Here is an 18408-nt window from a genome sequence, read left to right as displayed (position 1 = left end):
ACATATACATGTGGGGATGATTACAGATAAAGATACTATATGATAGTTTAAAAATCTCCACCAAATTTGGAAGCCTCTCTCACCTGTATGTCCTGGGTCACCTTTCCTGAACTGAGCTGCTGCTGTTCTTTGTATGTCCAGGTGGGGCAGTGATTCACCAGCTGCGTCAAAGCAGCAGAAATTTAATCTCTGACATGATGGACATCAGTTTAACTCATTGTCAGGTTTGGCCAGACTGTGGTGTCACTGGGTGAGTGATCATCACTTTGTCATGATGGGGAGGGACCTTTCGTACTGCACTGAAATGGTGGACTCATCAGATGCTCAGTCTTGCTCTGTAGATGTTAAAGTATTGACTTTCTCCATAGAAAATGCTGGCAAGGCATCTTTGACTGCTTGCCAGTAATCTGAGTATTATGGTTATCTGTAATTTGGATGTGAGTCTCTTCTGCTTGTTTGCCAACTGATAACTCAGTTTGCCACCTTTTTGCATGTAGTTCCTGAGTGGCTGACTTTATTTCATCAAAACCTTGTCAAAAACCAGTATAAATTCTGAGCTGATGAAAACTAAGATTTGTCTTTCATTCCCTTCTGAAGCCAAGCTGGAAATAAATGCTAATATCCAGTAAAGAGGATGCTGTGCTCTTGCCATATTGGAAGCAGCCAAAAAGCCCTCTGCTAAGATAAAATCTCTTTTAGGATTTCTTTTATAGCTCTTGAGGCAATGAGCCTGTATGCACAGCTTTAGTCATGTTTCTGCTCACAAAGCTGTGTTTTGAGGCAGACACTGAACAGGAGACTTTAGCCTGTTTCTTGCTTGAATATACCTAACAGTTTTAGATTTAATGCTGATAAATTTTTTTTAAATGGGATCTCACACATGAGCTTCTTTATACATTTGTAGTATGGTCACTTTTGAGGGAGTTCCTGTGGTTGTCTGTAAGGTGAAGGCTTACCCTTGATGCAGCTGTGGGCCTCAAACAGCTTCTTTGTTTCAGGTTTGCTGTCTTCTCCTTGTTGAGTTCATTGGTTCTCTGGCTGACTTTTCTATATGGGAACTGACCTTTCAGCCCTGGCCCCTCCCGGCACTTGGGCAGAGGATGCAGCCTCAGCTGGAGGAGCATGGATGCTCAACTGTATGGATCTTTGTGGTTTTATGTAAGACTGTTAATTCCCTATTCTAGCTGAAAATACTTACAACAAGAGCAGTGACCACCAGTCCTGTGCCAGAGATTTTGCAGAGAAATCAGAGCAGCCCCTGTTTAAGCAAGTTGTACAGATGTTGTGCTCTCATAGCCTGCTGTGTTCTGGCAGCCTGACACGGCTGACACGTGGTGAGCTCTGCACAGTTGCTCTTTATTTCTGTGTTGGTTCCTTGCTTTGGCATAAGCCTGCTTTGTTCTCCAAAGACCTCACACTGCAGTGGCTGCCAGCCTTTCAGGATTGACTTTATCTTTGTTGAACCAGTCAAAGTTCTGCCTGTGGGTTCAGCTTAGGACAACTTCTTTCTTTCATACCCCACTGCCACTGCTTGTTCCTCTCTGTCTCCCAGTCTTTTACTGCTTAAGCAAGTTGGCTGGGCTATAAACTGTGTGATCCTTAATTCTTACAGTGGGAAGACAGCCCTGGGTTGACCAGAAGGTATACTCTAGCCTTAGGCTAGAGTTGTGTCTATAAGCCCTTCGGGGAAGCATTAAGTAAAAATTGATTTTTAGTTTGCTGTGGATATGGTGCAAGTCAGAAGAAATCTCTTTGTGTTCTTTAAGGCAATGCAGCAATTTCCCTCAGCTTCCACCTGCCCATGTTCTGGTATGGTTGAAGAGGCTTTGTTACTACTTAGTATTCGTCAACAAAGTACAAAAAATCAACAGAATCTTATGTTTGTTATTAAAGTATTTTCTCTGGGTGCTGATATGCAGCCAGAGAATAATCTAATCTACATTAGAATATAGAATATTTTGATAATCTGTAATCTAATATGTACCAAGACAGAGGGCATTAAGAAACTACCTCTTTGCTATTATTAACATTTTTCTAGCTGTATTTATTATTTGATAGGACCCGCACAGGACTTCCAGACCCACTCATCATGAGATGAATGAAGGCAAGAGCCTGATCCAGGAGGATGACTGCTGCTTTCGCAGATACACTCCTGTGACTGCACATGTGCTATTTCTAATGAACTGTGAAGATAAGTTAAATGTTGATGTAACATTTTAAGGAAATATTTTTTTTTCCTATTACATGGCACCTTTAAGCCAAACTTAGAACATCTTTAAGCCAAACTCAGATGACTTTGAAATATATGTCCTATTTGAATCAGTGGAAATGCTTTGAGTATGGCTGGGATGGCATGGGATTCTGGGTGCTATGCTACGGGAGAGGTGAGACAAATAACCTGTATATTACTGGACAGGTTCTTCTGGTCTCAGAACCCAAACTTTTCCTTTTGACACCAAAATGATACGTGTCAGGGTAGACTTCTGTGTCTGTAGATGCTTCAGTGTAGGAGAGCATAAGCATAAATTTTGACATCTAAACTGTCAAGCCTTAGTTTTATGGTGAAGACTCCAGTGAGTTGAATCAAGCTTGCATCCTTGACAGTTGTTTTGAGGGTCTTTGCAGGTTGGGTCAGAGAGCACAGTATCTGTTACTTGCATTTGAAAAGCTGTGCTGGACTCCATTTTAAAGGTGATTAACACTGCAGTATAAGGTTGCAGGCACCAGGAAAATGTACTGGCTGGTGATGTGACACAGCTTGACTTGGGGACAAAATGGTATCAATATGAAGTAAACAGATAACATGAATCTGACTAGAATTTTTTAGTATGGTTAGGACAGCAGTTGTCAGCTGTGCAGCCATCATTTGAGAGTGGGTTTTTCTTGATACCCCATCGTATTTCAACTTCACATACTGAAGTTGCAATTGCTTTGTGTTTGCTCTGGCCACACATAGTCACAGGGGAAAAGAAGTCCCAAATGAGGGCTTGTGCCCTCAGTAGCACAGTGTGGACAGCCTGCTATGCTGTCTTGATTGAACTGGAATTAGCTGTGACAGTGTTGTTTAGCTTGTAACACAAAACCTTCTCAGAGGTAGTTATTGTAACTACTGTGCTTTCATTATATTATGGCACCCAAAACCAAGTTTGTTGCTCCTCTAAGTAATATTTTAGGAGCCTAATACAAATGACTTTGTCCTTTTGTTTTAAGGAGCAAACATGATAGTTAAGAGCATTCCCTCTGAGGAATTTGGTTTTTTAGCCAGTTACAGGCAGTTACTTGTTGAGGTATTATTCACATATTTTCTTTCTCCATGCTTGAATTCTTCCTTTGTCTTTCTATTATTGCCAGGAATAAATCTGTGGCTTTTTTGAGATAGAGTTATTTTTTCAGAGCCAAGCTTTGTATCTCACATGAAGTCACCCTGCTTCTCCTTTTATGGCATTGCAGCATCTTTTGGTGGCGTCAGAAAGAGCAGCTTACATAGCTCCATTAACAGATAAACACCATGAACGCATGGAATTGAATAGATCACACTCATGTTTGGATCCATAGGTCTGACCAAGGCCTTGCCTTCTGCCATTCCCATTGCAGGGATTTGGCCTGGTGAGCCGCACTTTGTGGCAGGAGTGTTCTGCTTTCCTAGTCACTTGTTTTTCCTGGTTGGCCTTGAATCCTCTTAATTGGTGTATTCAATTTGATATGCTGACTGTAATTGGAGTTTTTTTGTACTAGATATTTTTGAGGCAATAATATACTCTCTTGCCAACTACTGACAAGGGCATGCTGAAGGAGTTCTTTGGTTTTAGCAAGGAGTGGGAGTGTCTGGTATCTAGAGGACTGGTGAGACTTTGAGCAGTGCAGAACAGGACTCCCTGTTTTGTCTGCAAGGGCATTTTTTGGTCTGGGGAAGAATGGAATTTTGTTCCTCACCCAGTAGCTCTGTTTCCAGTTTGCTTGCCAACTGTACCCTGCTTGCCACCTTGCTAATGTGGTCTGTCACCAATGGCAAGCACAAGGATTAGTCTGGAATTTATTTCTGAAATGACTGTCAGTGACATTGCTAATACTTACCTTTTCTTCTTTGTTTTTAAACTTCACTTAAGTGAGTTGAGTCATTTTTCACCTCTCTGGAATTACTGCTTTGAGCCATGCTCAGACCTAGGTGGGTGGTAGGTCCTGCATTAACATGTGTTCAGTTTACAAAGAAAAAAATGGAGAGGGGAGTTCACAATTACAATGCACAAAGGTTTAAGTCTGTGGTCTTAAGTACACTTAAGTCTACTCTAAACCCCTTCTATGTTGCCAGAATGGTATGTGCCTTCAGTGCAAAGTGCTAACATTGGAAAAATAAGCATAGTTCTGGAGAACAGTTATGTATGTATGTATAATAAATCACAGTTATACAGTGTCTCGTAGTTTATGTAATCACAGTACACTGGCATCCTGGTCTTTGTTTTCATAAACTCACAGAATCACAGGACGGTTTGGGTTGGAAGGGATTTGGTTTGGGTTTGGTTAAAGATGACGGACAGGGACAACTTCTACTGGATCAGGTTGCCCAAAGCCCTGTCCAGCCTGGCCTTGAACATTGCCAGGGATGAGGCAGCCACGGCTTCTCTTGGCAACCTGTGCCAGTGTCTCATGACCCTTGCAGTAAGGAATTTCTTCCTAATATCTTACGTAAATCTACTCTCTTTCAGCCTAAAGCCATTACCCCTTGTCCTGTCACTACATGCCTTTGTAAAAAGTCCTTCTGCGTATTTCTTGTAGGCCCCCTTTAGGTACTGGAAGGGTGCTCTAAGGGCTCCCTTGAGCATTCTCTTCTCCAGGCTGAATGAGCGAAGCCCTCTCAGCCCTGTCTCCGTAGGAGAGGTGCTCCAACCCTCTGAGCATCTTTGTGGCCTCCTCTGGACTTGCTCAATAAGAAGGTCCATGTCCTTCTTAAGGATGTTTTCTGCTATTACTATAGAAAGGGTGTTTATGTGCACATGCAGAAAGAAAATATGCATGTGTGCTTAAATAGGTGTGTTTCATCCTTAAAATGTTTTAAATAAGTCTTAACCTGTTTGTTTGGTTTTATCTGTCGTGGTGCTCAGAGTGTGTGTAAAATGGGTATGTACCTACATTTAAAAATGAGCAAATTGTTTTAAGCTTACACAACCTAACGTCCACTTTCTTTTCTGTCTTACCTAATAGTGATAACCTGCTACGAAGAGCTGCGTGCCAAGAAGCCCAGGTAATACTGTTTAAAGTGATAAAATTAGATTAAAATCTTCCTCTTATCTTGGTTGTGCAGGGCTCCTGAGATTTTTCCCAGTGGGCCCTCTCTACGTGACAAGCTTTATAATGATGCCATCTGTGTTCTTTTGTAAAGTGCCAAAGGGTGGATGAGGCCTCCTCTGTCCTGCAGCTGCGTACTGTACGCTTTGTGCCCTGACTGCTGTTGTGATGGACGGTGCAGTGTTACCATTGAGGGAATCTTAGTTACTGCTGTAGCTATGCAGACCTCCATTTCTGCAGGTGTATTCTATTCCTGTAACATTGTGATATGAAGATGATGTGTTGATGAAACAGGAGACTGAAATCTGCACTACGATGGGTATAGGACAGAAGCGGTGCAACCTGCTTCAGGTTAGTGCTTAGCTGGAGAGACCTTGTCCTTGTCAATTCGATCCTGAGTGACTTTATCAAGGATACTAACTGTGATGGGTGACCCAGCACTTCTGAAAGCTGTGTACTGGGACCTTAATGGAGACAACCCATTTGCTGATTACTGACAAGAAAACTAGTATTCAGAGAGAGTTATTCTCTGAGTATACTGACTGTTGCATTTTGTAGTTTGTCACTTGTATGGGCAACCAGCAAGGAACAAATTCCCATAATGTAGTATTCCCATAAATAAATCTTGTTCTTAATAAGCAGTCTTTCAGGGGCACAGGTGCTGCTGCCCATGGATGACATTGCTGCACAGGTACTGCCTACTTGCTCTGGTTACCTTGGTGCTGTGCTACAGGATTTTAGGGGTCTTTTTGCCTCCCACAAATAAAGTTTATTCTAAACTTGCTTCTCCGTGCCAGGTCTTAGAGATTTGGCAGGGTATAACACTGCTCCCATTATTTCTACATACTGATGCCTGAGAAGAATGGTGAAAATTAGTTTTCTTCTTTTATTGAGATTATCCTGCTTCTGAGGTGCACCTGAATAATCCCAGTTTTAGCCTGCCTGCTGTTGAGGGAAAGATATTCACAGCACCTTAGTGTGGGCAGTAGAATTTCATGCCAGAATAAATGTAAGAATGAGAAATAAATGAAAGAATAAGAAAAAATGTTTCCCTGAAAGTACTGTTTTCATAAATGAAACTTGCAGCTTCCGAATCAAAAGCATTTCCAACTCATACTGTCGTTTGTTCTTGATTGTTATGTTTTTGATACTCATTTTTATTGCATAATATCAAAGTGATGGAAGTTTTTTTATATCACCAAATATAGCAGTTAATACCTCAGTATTTGAAGCATGCTGACCAAATTAAAAAAATACAGAAAAAAAAAAAAAAAGCATTGATGAGATCGTATATAAGGAGAAGTCCTTATAAAGTCCTAAGTCAGAAAGGTGTAACTGCTAAAGAAAGACTGTTACAAGAAGATAGTTCTGTTGTGGAAATTCTGGCTTTCCTGTTTCTTAATTCCAGCTATTAAGTGGTGGGATCTGTTCCAATATGGCTTATTCTCATAAATGAAAGTGCAAAAGCACTGTCAATAAAGCTTCCTGCAGTTTCAGTGGTTAAAGCCTGGGAAAATATTCTGCAGAAGACTCCTGCATTAGACAGGAATGAGCCAGAAAGCCTAGTAATCAATTCTTGCTGTAATTTTCATTCTCACTGATGTGACAGGGCCAAATACTGCTTGAAACCGCAGAGCAATGCAGCAGTAAGGCATTAAATGTTTGATACATTCTTTAGAGAAACAACAATCTGTAATTGTTTGAAAAATTGTACTTGCTTTATAGTGCTGTGTAAGTATAGGGGGAAAATAGAGACAGACTCACCCAAGAAAAGGTTTAGTCTGAGTGAAGCGTGGGGGGCGGGGGGTGTCCCTATTATTTTATATCAGATTTCTAAGTTTTTAAGCCTATCACAATACCAAATTAATGAGGTACCCACTTTGCTGCTGAAGTATCTGCTACAGCAGTATTTCATGCAACAATTCCACCATGCATGTCTGAATTTAAATATCAGTTTATGATGACAGCCTTGGGGTGGCAGATGATCATAGAAAGAGCCTATAATAAAGAACCCATTGATCATATCTTAAACCTTTTCCACCTTGCTCTGTGGAATAAGCCAGTGTCAACTGACTGTGAACATCCTCTGCAGATATGACCTCGCTGATTGACCTTGTTGGTGCTGAACTCTGGGCATGTGTTAAAGAGGGCCCTTTTTAGCTGAAAATTAATTCACTATCTGAAGCAGGGACAATTTCCTTTAAAGGAACGTAGTTTCTCTGTTAGTTTTCATAAAGCTTTATAAAGCCTTTGTATAAAAGAGTTTTCATAGTTGCAAAATAGTGATTGTCATCTTAAAAGTCCAGAATACAATACCTGGAAGTGTGCATTTGACAAGGAAGTGAAAAAGACATTGACTTTCCTAAATTACACCTTCATATATAGATTTAATAACCATTTTGAATGCTTGGCATTAAGTTGTCTTTCCTTATATTGTGCTCTGAAAAAGAAAATAAGAAAAAGGATTTCTAGAATGTTGCATTATTTTTTTATTTCCTGTCTTAAAAATCAGCATTTGCTGGAGCAATGCCCCTGTATGTAACATAAATGTCTAAGTACCTTACATAAAGAGGTGATTATGTCATTACTCATAAATTCTTTATGAGTCTTGTTAGGCTGTTTAAAGCAAGCAAATACAGCACATTGTCCCCCACAGACAAATAATTAGTTGTTTCTAACAACTGTAATGGGCTAGACGGGACCCCTATATTTCCCAATGCCTGCCTAATAATTGCAGTAAAAGAAGTTGATCTATTTTTGAGTAAAGGTTAAGAGTTACTGATTTGTTTCCCTTTCTTTGAAGATTCCTTTTCTCTCGACACCTTCTCTCATCCTTTTTTTGTCTTGAAGAAGAAATGTGAATGTTTTAAGCAACACGGCCAGCTTCGTGCTTCTTTTCGTTGAGGTTTCCTAAGCAAAGTTGGCAAGTGGAATGGATTAGAAATTTAAATAGCTAACATTGGGTACAGTGTCCATCTTCTTCAAAATAAAAATTCCTGCTAGGGGGATTAATTTTCAAGATAAACAAAAAAAAAACAGGGACAGTTGCCTGTGTCTTATGTTCAGCGCAGTAGTCTTCTGTTCCTACTTTTTTTCTGGGGCTTCTGGGTGCTGCTGCTGAATATGTTGTCATCATTGCACTCAAAACCAGTTTTAGTGTAGAGGTGAGGATGACTTTAGGTGACTTGAAAGGGGTTTGCTTTCTCTGGTAATTGTCTTTCTTATCTTCAGAAACTTAAGCATAGAAAATACAAAAATGAGCAGAAGAGATCGAAGAAGTGAAGTACAAAAGTGGAAAAAGATGCAGAAAGAAGGTGTCAGGCAGGTGTATGAGAATTACATAAGGAAGGAAAATCAAGTAACCTTCAAGTCAAGGATAGCTCCCTGGATCTGTGCCCATGGCAGAAAACCAGAGGTTGACACAAACAAAATGTTGGTGGATTTATAAAATGAAGAGTACTTGTGACAGTGGTGTGAGCTGTTGATAAGAGGGCAGGTCTTTGAAGTGGAGACCTGTACAATGGCTAAAGATGGAAGTTGTTTGAATGGCATGAGGCTTGAAAGCCCATTCGTGTTTGTAGAGATGCATTCTTTTGAAATGATTTACCAATGTGCTTTAAAGATAAACTGAACTCTGCTCTTCTTCTCTTGCTTAGGTTTTTGGCAACCAGCTGATCCCTTCCAGTATGCCATTGAAGAAAGCAACAGTGTTCCTCAACCCGGCAGCTTGCAAAGGGTAAAATTCCCTGTTCCCTACACTCATACATGAGGCCCTCTTTCTGTATTTTTGTTCTGCCATGCACTTTAAAAGCCAGCCAGATTTTTGAGCTCATTTTTACCTCCCTCTGATGCCAAGCTGGTGCTATGTAAATATGCCAAACTTTATTTCACTGAAAATATTGGGATGAGAAATAGAACTAGATGCTTGAGGTGAAAGAGTGATTTCTAAACCTATGTATATATTTAATTTTTCTTTTATTCTGTGTTTCGGCCTTTGTCATTCCTTCATGTGTGGAATTGTCTCGTATTCCTTCCAAACTTCTGTATGTGATGCATTTCCGGCCTCAAAAACTATAGAAGTAAAGAGATGACCTTGATTGCTTCGAGAGTTGAAGTCAGCCAGCAGTGCCCTTACTTCTTTGGGAACCTGTCCTTGAAAAGGGTTGTGTCCACAAACTGAGAGGCTAAATATGGGCTCAGAGCAAGACTTCTGGAAGAGGTCGGCTGCTATTTTTGCATGCTCATTAGCAGAAAAACAGTAATCTTGGATATGCTGTGTGTCTGTTTCTGCTGATCAGCTAAGCTTCATATCGGTTGCATCTTGTGGGAGAGGCAGGAAGTTGGTAGTAATAATATGAAAGGAATAATATATCTTACATGGAAGTGCTTGGACTTACGTGCTTTTGTTCAAAACTCATGACTAGAAAATGCAAATTGTTAATAAATTAAGTCTCTGACTTCTAGACTCATGTTTGCTTGTAAGCAATTTATAGTTAATGGCATAATTGGTTTATTATGCAATTACAGGCAGAAAATGTATCAGTCCTTTAACAAAACAAGGTCACATAAGATTTTGCTTCTAAACTTACAATATTTAATAGTAAATGGTTTTTAAAAAATGTTTCTGAAAACCTACAATGAGCTTTCTTTGTGGTTTTAAAGCTTGGTGCTCTGGAAGGCATTAATTTTCTAATAAGTTTCTGGAGATTTTGTTTTGTTCGTTTTTTTTTTTTATATTATTTTTGGAGAAAGCTAGATAACCTCTTCTGCATTTATTAAAACTGCAATAAAAACCTGACATCTGAGTGATGAGTCTAGAAATGTAATACATTTGAACCAAATGAAATCTCATCTTTCCTGACTGGCAGGTTGAGTGACTGATTGTGTAGATTATATGCTCGTTTTTAAGTAGATTTTGTGTTCTTATTAATTTGTTTCTTTCCTTTTTAATTTTTTTTTAGCTACCAGACTAATGGAATGTTTTTTACTGTTATTTCTAGCAAAGCCAGAAACCTTTTTGAAGCAAATGCTGCTCCAATTTTGCACTTATCTGGCTTGGATGTAACTGTAGTTAAGGTAAGAAATGATAGGTTTTGCTTATATTGATATATTGTCTGCTCTGCTTTCTTCTCTTGACGCATTGAAATTAAATTCTGTATTCATTTGAAGTTCTCAGTTGTCCTCTAGACATCTTGTGGGAAGAAATAAATACTGAGTTATTAAGCTGGTACTTAATATTTTTCTTTTTAATTCACAGATAATTTACAAACTGTGTACTGAGTTTTTAATTTTCAGCTAAAGCAGTACACGTGCTTATCTGTCAGTCTAAAGCAGCCCTTCTATAATTCATGTTTGAGAGAAAACTCTCTAAATACTTGTGCTGGCTAATGGTACGTGCCCATCACTGTTGAAATTGTCCATTCTGCCTGAACTTGCAGAATTCAGAAGCGAGGAACTTTGGTGTGCAGTAGACCTGTTCAGAATAATTAAAAATAACCTTCTGTTTTTACACTGAAAATATCTCAGTGTATCCCCAAATAATTTGGCATTTCATCATGAAGGCAGATCACTGGGCTCTAAATGGTGTGAATTAGCAGGGAGGTTTTCTTTTGAAAAAAAGAAAAACAAGTAAACATGAAGGATTCTGATGTTTTTGCAGGTTTTTGAGGCTGTGATATGTGGATTGTTTAACAGTTGCTGTGTCCTAGCAGTGAAGTACTCTAATATGTACCTTTCAGTCTTGGAATCTTTTTCACAAGGTTTAGTGTTAAAATGCTGGTTTTATTAGTGCCTTTCTCTGATCATTGAAAATACATAACCTAATCCTAAGAGAAAAAATTATTTTGCAAGACTTAAACCTGATGCTTTGCAACTTCAGACCTACAAGTTAGCAAAGCAGAGTGGGGCTGGTAACTGGGGCTGAGATATCCCTGTAAAAAACATTGATCTTGCAGAAAATGTTTTGGATGGTTTCAAAAGTCAGTGTACTCTTTATTGCTAAGCCCCTTGTCAACAGCTTGCTGTTGGGAAGCAGCGTTTTATGTAGCTTGTGTTGTGTTTCAGGAGACACACTTGAGCACTTTGGCTGCTAGAGCATCATTTGCTTCTGTTTTTGTTGCAATGCAAAACTACCTGGAAATAAGATTATGGCTTCAATATTCTAGCTCTATTCAATGAGATTTACTCTGATGTTTCATTTAGTCTTTATATGCTTGCACATATTGTATTAGGCAGCAGACTTGTTTTATAAATTGAAGAAATTTCAGTGATTGCAAGTAATGTACAGTATTGTGTGCCTATATGAGAATAACTATTAAGCAAATGGATAGATGATTCTTTTCTTTTTCCTATAGAAAAGAAATCCTAGAAATAGTCACTTGAGTTCTCATGTTTGGATTTCTGTTTCTTCAGACTGATTATGAGGGACAAGCAAAAAAGCTGCTGGAATTGATGGAAAACACAGATCTCATCATTATTGCAGGAGGAGATGGCACGGTACAAGAGGTACTGCAAGAGCTTTGTCCTGGTTTGTTGAGAATCCTAGGCTGAGGGTGAGAAGACTGAGTCTGTTTAATGTAGCAGTATCATAAGAAGTATTACTAGAGATTTGTCCATTTTGCCGTTTGTGTTTTCAGCCAATATTACAGTTTTCTGGGAGCAACTCTGCCAATTGTTACTAGTCTAAAAGTGATGATGGGAGTGGGGGCAAAAAGAGTATGTGACATAAATATCTTCCAGAATTGTATTATAGAATGAGAAAATTATTTGGGGACATATGGTTTCTGTGTAAGACTTTTTCTTTCTGTGCAATGTAGCTGTAATGGTTTAATTTTCAACATTCATTCCTGTCTGTACTTCCCAAGAGGAATGTGTGTTTTGCTAAGTGGGAATCAAATAATATGAAAATTACCAGGGATTGATGACAAAGCATGGTATGTATCTAATAAATGCCTGTTGTCAAGAGAATGAATGACAGGAACAAACTGGGATACTCTATTTTCCAGGGAGGGCTGGGGGATACTCTATTTTTCAATGAAGGCTGTATTTTATGAAAGCATTTCCTGGGGTGGTGACTACTGATTTCATAAGGCAATGGATAAATGAAATGCAGTAGCCTTAAGAGAAAATGGTTAGAATATATCTGCAAGTTTCTCCTGGCCTTAGAATTGACCAGTGCTAATTTTTGTATTATGCAGAGCACTGTTCAGTGTTTAAACATTTACACTGGCATTGGTTGTGGTACCAGCATATATACTCCTGTGTATTCAGAACCCTGTTTCTACCATGTTCATACATTGAACGTGCCTCCTTTCCCATCTAAGCAACTGTAGTACCTTCCATAAAAGAGAAGCTGCTGCTTAAGTCTTTTCCAAATGGTTAATGAATTTTAGAGCTTTCTGCTGTAACTAAAAACCAGAATTCTCAGAGCAGAGCATTTTGCATGTTTTTCAGGTCATAACTGGACTTCTGCGCAGAGCAGATGAGGTGAGCAAGTGTCATTTTAAAAATGTTATTTATTTATTAGAGGAAGTGTCATGTGCATCCACTTTGATCTTTTGGCCTCAGCTGTCTCCTACAGATAGGTTGCTTACTTATCTGGAGCCAGCTTGCTGGGTAGTAAATCAGCCATGTCAGTGTCCTGCAATTCTGCCCATTGTTCTTCATTCCCTTTCTGGGGGAGTGCAATGGCTCCCAAGCCACAGCTTTGGGAGGTTTCCAGCATCAGACTAGGGTCTATGGAGAAGCCAACTGCACAACTTTCAAAGACCCATGGACCAGCTGTGTGTGCTGCTTTGTTTGGCAGAAGCACTGGGCGAAAGTACATGTTTTTCTTGTACAGGCTTGAAACAGAATTCAGTTATGGCCATGCTCCTATTGCCTTATGATTGTTTTGCTATTTTTTTCAAGGGGTGAATATCTACCTATGCAGATGGCTGCAAAAAGCAAATTTTAACCTCTCAAGGTGGATCATTCCAAATGGAAATGAGATTTTTCTTTTTTAAGAGGGAGGACAGTGTTATTGAGGAAAGAAGGGAATCATTGTTCCCAAAACCTTCTGGCAGGAGCTGGCAAAAACTCAATTAAATGATCCAGACAAGATTATGATGATATCCTTGGCAGCTAGAATTGTATCTGTTTAGGCAGTTGCTTTGTTTGAATGTGACAAGAAAAACTCTGCAGCCAAGCCAGACTGTTTAAAGGGGAGCTGGCTATATCAATTCTGAGACATCAATTTTTTAAATTTATTATTATTATAGTTGGCTCCTAAGACTTCTGTAATCTAAAGATCTGGAAGAAAAGTTCTTGAGGCTTTACTGGCTAGTTTTTCATCTTTATTTTCTGACTTTTCTTGGTGGACCTTGGGTTGATTTGCCATAGAGTAGAAAATTCTGCAGCTGGCACTATTTCTGGTGGAATACTGTGTTGCAGTATTGCCACTGTGTAACTTTATGTCTTTGGCCAGGAAGTTCTTCTTGTCCTTCGTATCAGTCTGTCCTCGGAGTAGGGATCTGCAGTTCAGCCCCCTCACTCTGGCTCTGCTTCCCTTTTGGCTTGGGTATGTCATGCTGCTGTTGCCTGGATAAGAAAAGCCTGTGCAAATGTATTAAAACACTGTTCCTAGCAGCCAGGGGAGCAGAGCATGACTGCATGAGCTGCAGCCATCCTTTCATCTGCACACTGTAAAACTATTCTGAAGAAAATGAGAGAAGGGTGTTTGAGATGTGTGAAGACTTGCAGGTGACACAGAGATAGCAAGGGTGAGCATGAAGTGAGGGGGGTATCACTTAGTCAGTGCAGATTTGCAGTATCATCATGCTGCTAGCAGCAGTGCCCAGGAGGGAGATGGTACATTGTGATATATGGTAGTTTACATTGATTTGCTGACACGCTTCAAGAAACACAGCTTATTATGAGGTATAGTATAATAAGTTGATCCTTCAACAAGGTCTTTTGTTGAACTATGGTACAGAAAAATAACATGGTCAATGACTTCCGAAAATTAGACCTTCTGCTGCTTCATGATTTGGATGCCTGAGGAATCAGTTAATTTCCTTTCCTTAACTGGGAAAATCTCTTTGCCATGCAAGGTTATTCTATCAGAGGGGGATTTCTGCAATGGTAAATGAGTTTCAGAGCTTGAGATGCCACTGTCAGTATTAAGAAAGATTGCTGACAGAATCCATGCACTAGTTAGGACGTGGCTGCCAACCTGCATGTAACAATGCTCTTAATGGTTACAGAGAGCTCCTTTGTACCCAGTTGGCAGTGGTGGGTTCACAGATTCAGATGCCATGTTCTGAGTCATTACGTATTACTGCCTCATTTAAGGAAGCGCCTGGCTGTGGAGTGCCAACAGGCTGATACCAGACACAGCTGTGATCTCCACACAGGAAGCTTTGTTCAGCTTATGCAAATGTTAATTTGCTCTCCTCATGTGTCCAGGCTGCCTTCAGTAAGATTCCCATAGGATTCATACCTCTTGGAAAGACCAGCACCCTAAGCCACACGCTCTACCCTGAGAACGCAAACCAAGTTGAGTAAGTATTACATGTTTCTGAAAGGGGGCTTTTTGTTTGTTTGTTTTCAAGGAGCAGTGCTCCTTGGTAGCTTGATACTTCGCTTTTTCTTCTATGTTACATAGAGATTGACAGTCTCTGGGCAGAGCCTGATAATTCTCTGGACTTGCCTGAGTTAAGGACTTCCAAAAACTGACTAAAAAGAATGAAATGTATGTATTATGAGAACATTAAATAATCTGCTGTGGCTAGTTTATATGTGACTGTGTGATACTCAGATTGAAAAAAAATGTTAAAAAGATCAAGCCTCTTAGGAATAGTCAGAAAGGATATGACAAGGATATGACAAAACAAAACAAAAAGAAGTCCTTTTTCCATTCTTTCTCTAGTTTGAGGATTCTAGAAACTGGTCTGCATATAACCTATTTAGTGCCTGCAAAGTAAGGCATACAGAAATACCTTCATGGGAAAGGCTGGATCCCATTACTGATTTTTTCAGGGTTTCTTGCCCATCCCTCCGATGGGACTGATACTGGCAATTCTGCAGCAACCTGAATCTTCTCTATGAGCATCCTATGGGTATGAGCCAATCTGGCAGTATCCTACTGGGCGAGAGCCAGTCTGGCAGTAATTGCAGCCTGCATTTTGGTTTGTTACAAGATTATTTTGTCCACTTCTAAAGTAAAAAGGCCAGTCTTCTAATCTTTCTTTTCCCCACACTTCGTTTCAAGTTTTCCTTTTCTTTCCTCCCATATTAATGAATGTATTTCTCCTTGTTCCTGAAGTCTGTTCACTCTGGTTCTCCCATTAACATTCTTCTTTGTGGAACCCTGCTGGTATCCATCACATGTAAAACCCTGCTTTGAAGCTCAGCAAGATGGACGAGCCTGTAATCAGCAGCTAATATTAAAATAATAATTTATGTTTGGGTTCTAAAGTTTGAAATGAATGATCTCCTTGTCCCAAGGTAATGAACTGTGCAGGTCAGACTGCACAGTGAAGTTGTTGGTGAAGTTGAAAGGAATTCAGTCAAGAGACTGCTTAACAATCCACACCAGTAACAAATTCTGACTTAAGTGCAGAAGTGAGATCTTGACAATAAATACTTGGGCTTTGGTTCTTTCAGCATTATCTTACCTTTGGAGTGTAGGAATTGTAGAGGTCTTGCAGAAACTCAAGAGCTAGGAGAAAAGAAGAATTGAGGGAAGAACAGCTTCCTCCTCTGCCTTAGTATTCTAATCCTGATGAAATAAGGGCAAATTTGGCTAATTCACAGGGATATGAGATTGGATCTGAAAACTGCTTTGTTTTGGTTTGGTTTGGGGTTTTGGTTTCTTTGTGGTTTTTGCCCCTGTCCAGCTGAGACATTGGAAATGTGTGCAAGATGGAATTTAAATTTTACTGAACTTTGAAAACAAGGAAGGGGTTTTAATGAAGTTAATGCCTCAAAAGTCTGGACATAGACTTCTTTATAAACTTGTAGTTACAAAATCTTTAGTACCATGCTTTATGACTTGAAATGAGAAAGTGTCTTAGGTTTGGTCTGCAACTTACGGAGACAAAAACCATATGGGTGCTGCTGATAGGTAGATTTATGTTGATTAAAACTTCAAAATGAATTAACATACTCAGGCAATTCAATCCCAAATACATGATACTGGTCTCATGACCATTGTCTCCCAGGTTATCATACTTGCCATCAGTAAAATAAAGCCATTGTTCGGGTCCTGAGTGTGGTAAGTATCCAAAATGGCAGATAACACGAGTTAGCATGATGTGCCACATTAGCTGAAGAAGGAGGAATTTCTGAAAAGCTTAGGTGGAGAATTTCCTTTTGCTTTTCAGGTTTTTTGCTGTTCATCATGTGTTGCAGCCACCCAGTTTGCTGTCTGATTTCATGGAAGTTCTTTGCCAGAGTTCTTTCTCTGGAGTTGTTGTGATTGCTGCAAAAAAAAGACCCACATGAACTTGTAGGGGGGTTTGCTGAACAAAAAGTGTAATTTTAAAGCTTACTCTTTTCCTTCCTGATTGTTTTCCTTTGCTTCTTTCCTGTTTGTTTTGCCAGACATATTACTAATGCTACATTGGCCATTTTGAAGGGAGAGACAATTCCACTTGATGTGTTGCAAATCAAGGTAAAAGCATCTGCTCGTTTGGCACCCAGTGTGCCTGAAATTTTCCTGTTCTGTGTTCTGTTTAGGTGGACTGCTTTTCCTCTGTAATGCTGTCATGAATTTTGGTTTATGATATTAGCAGTTCTGATGGCAATAATTTCTCCACTGTATGCAATGACGTCAGATAGTCTAAACTGGAGAAAACACTAGAATGCCTGAAAAATCTTTTCTTGAGGGACGGGCAGTATTGATGAATACAAAACTTAATAACACTGGTATTTCTGTAGAAATGGTGGGAGATAACAATAGCTGTCTGAGCTGATTTAATGCATTCATATGTATTGTGAAGTTAATAGCTTTCTTTTACAAACTGAAAAATATAAAAAAAAAACCACCAGCCTTTAACTATGCCTGTATGGTTTCTGAACATTATTTTTCTGTTATTTTGTAAATGGACACTTCTGCAGGAAGAACTTAGTGTCACTGTGTACAGCTTCTTGCTTTTGGCTGACAGTATCCGCAAAGTCACATGGCTATTGCTGGGTGTGCAGTCAAACTCAAATCAGCCTGTTCAAAACTTCAAATCTTCTGTTCCTCTCTGGGACCAGACAGAATGTATAATGCTTAAATTCTGCTTAGCTTTATTGCTCTTAGCTACTTATCATACCTGTTCTGTGAAATTTTGGTTTTGGGATTAATCATAAATCAGGTTTTATAGAGAATTTTTTTTTCTGGCTGTGAAAAACAGGTGGAAACAAGAGAAAGCCGTTTTGCGATGTTTGTATTTCTTTACAGGGAGAAAAGGAACAGCCTGTCTTTGCAGTGACTGGTTTAAGATGGGGATCTTACAGAGATGCAGGAGTTAAAGCTAGCAAGTAAGAAAATGCTGGGTTTTGAAACTGTACCTTTTTTAGCACCTGCTGCCTAAAAAGACATACCTCCTCTCATAAAGAAGTCATTTTTGAGTGTAGGCATTTGACAGGCAGAGGCACTCACTTGTATTAGGTCTTGCATTACACACATGGGCGTGTAAGATATTTCAGCTTTTTTGTCATTTGAAATAAAGCCTTCTTTGGTGCTATCCTGTTCTTTTAAGTATTTACTTTCTGCTTGCCTTGTGGTGCCCACTTCTGAAACTTTATACAGATTGCATAAGTGGAAAAAGCTCTCCCTTGAGTAAAGTCTAAGTAAAGTAATTGGTCATTGTTTTTCATCAGCGGCCAGTAAAAAGATGCACACAGACTCTGTAACTCAATTCCAACAAGGGACATCAGATGCAGTAGAAATGCCTTTCAGTTCCTGCCAGAAATGGCATGGACTGTGCCGTCTGATGACTGTTCTCTGAATGCTAAACTAATAATTGTTGGGCTTTCTCCAAATGGACATTTAATATGCCACTGTCTGTGTATCAAATGACTAACATTATCTGGTGTAGGAGCAGCAGGGCTAAAGCATTCACTTCTCAAACTGTTAAGGAGGATTTGCAGCACATG

The 18408-nt window shown here is 39.5% G+C and overlaps 1 protein-coding gene across 2 annotated transcripts in view; it reads left to right on the top strand.

The window, feature by feature from the left end:
• Window positions 1-18408, top strand: part of AGK (acylglycerol kinase) — a 35116-nt gene that overhangs the window by 4395 nt on the left and 12313 nt on the right. Inside the window, exons 1-9 of one of the 2 annotated variants that reach the window (XM_057427847.1) lie at window positions 5217-5239; window positions 8940-9019; window positions 9361-9502; window positions 10284-10359; window positions 11695-11787; window positions 12736-12768; window positions 14728-14822; window positions 16867-16936; window positions 17711-17790. In XM_057427847.1, coding sequence (XP_057283830.1) covers window positions 9474-9502; window positions 10284-10359; window positions 11695-11787; window positions 12736-12768; window positions 14728-14822; window positions 16867-16936; window positions 17711-17790 — 476 coding nt within the window. In that variant the 5' untranslated portion in view covers window positions 5217-5239; window positions 8940-9019; window positions 9361-9473. Of the gene's footprint in view, window positions 1-5199; window positions 5240-8939; window positions 9020-9360; window positions 9503-10283; window positions 10360-11694; window positions 11788-12735; window positions 12769-14727; window positions 14823-16866; window positions 16937-17710; window positions 17791-18408 lie in introns of those variants that run through there. The other variant, XM_057427846.1, reaches the window with a different exon arrangement.

This window comes from Pezoporus wallicus, unplaced genomic scaffold (genome assembly GCF_028554395.1).
Source record: "Pezoporus wallicus isolate ANWC-B61680 ecotype Strahan unplaced genomic scaffold, APGP_CSIRO_Pwel_v1 contig_2908, whole genome shotgun sequence".
Lineage (NCBI taxonomy): Eukaryota > Metazoa > Chordata > Aves > Psittaciformes > Psittacidae > Pezoporus > Pezoporus wallicus.
The sequence above is the reverse complement of the archived record's forward strand: the minus strand, read 5'-3'. Positions and strand labels throughout refer to the sequence as shown.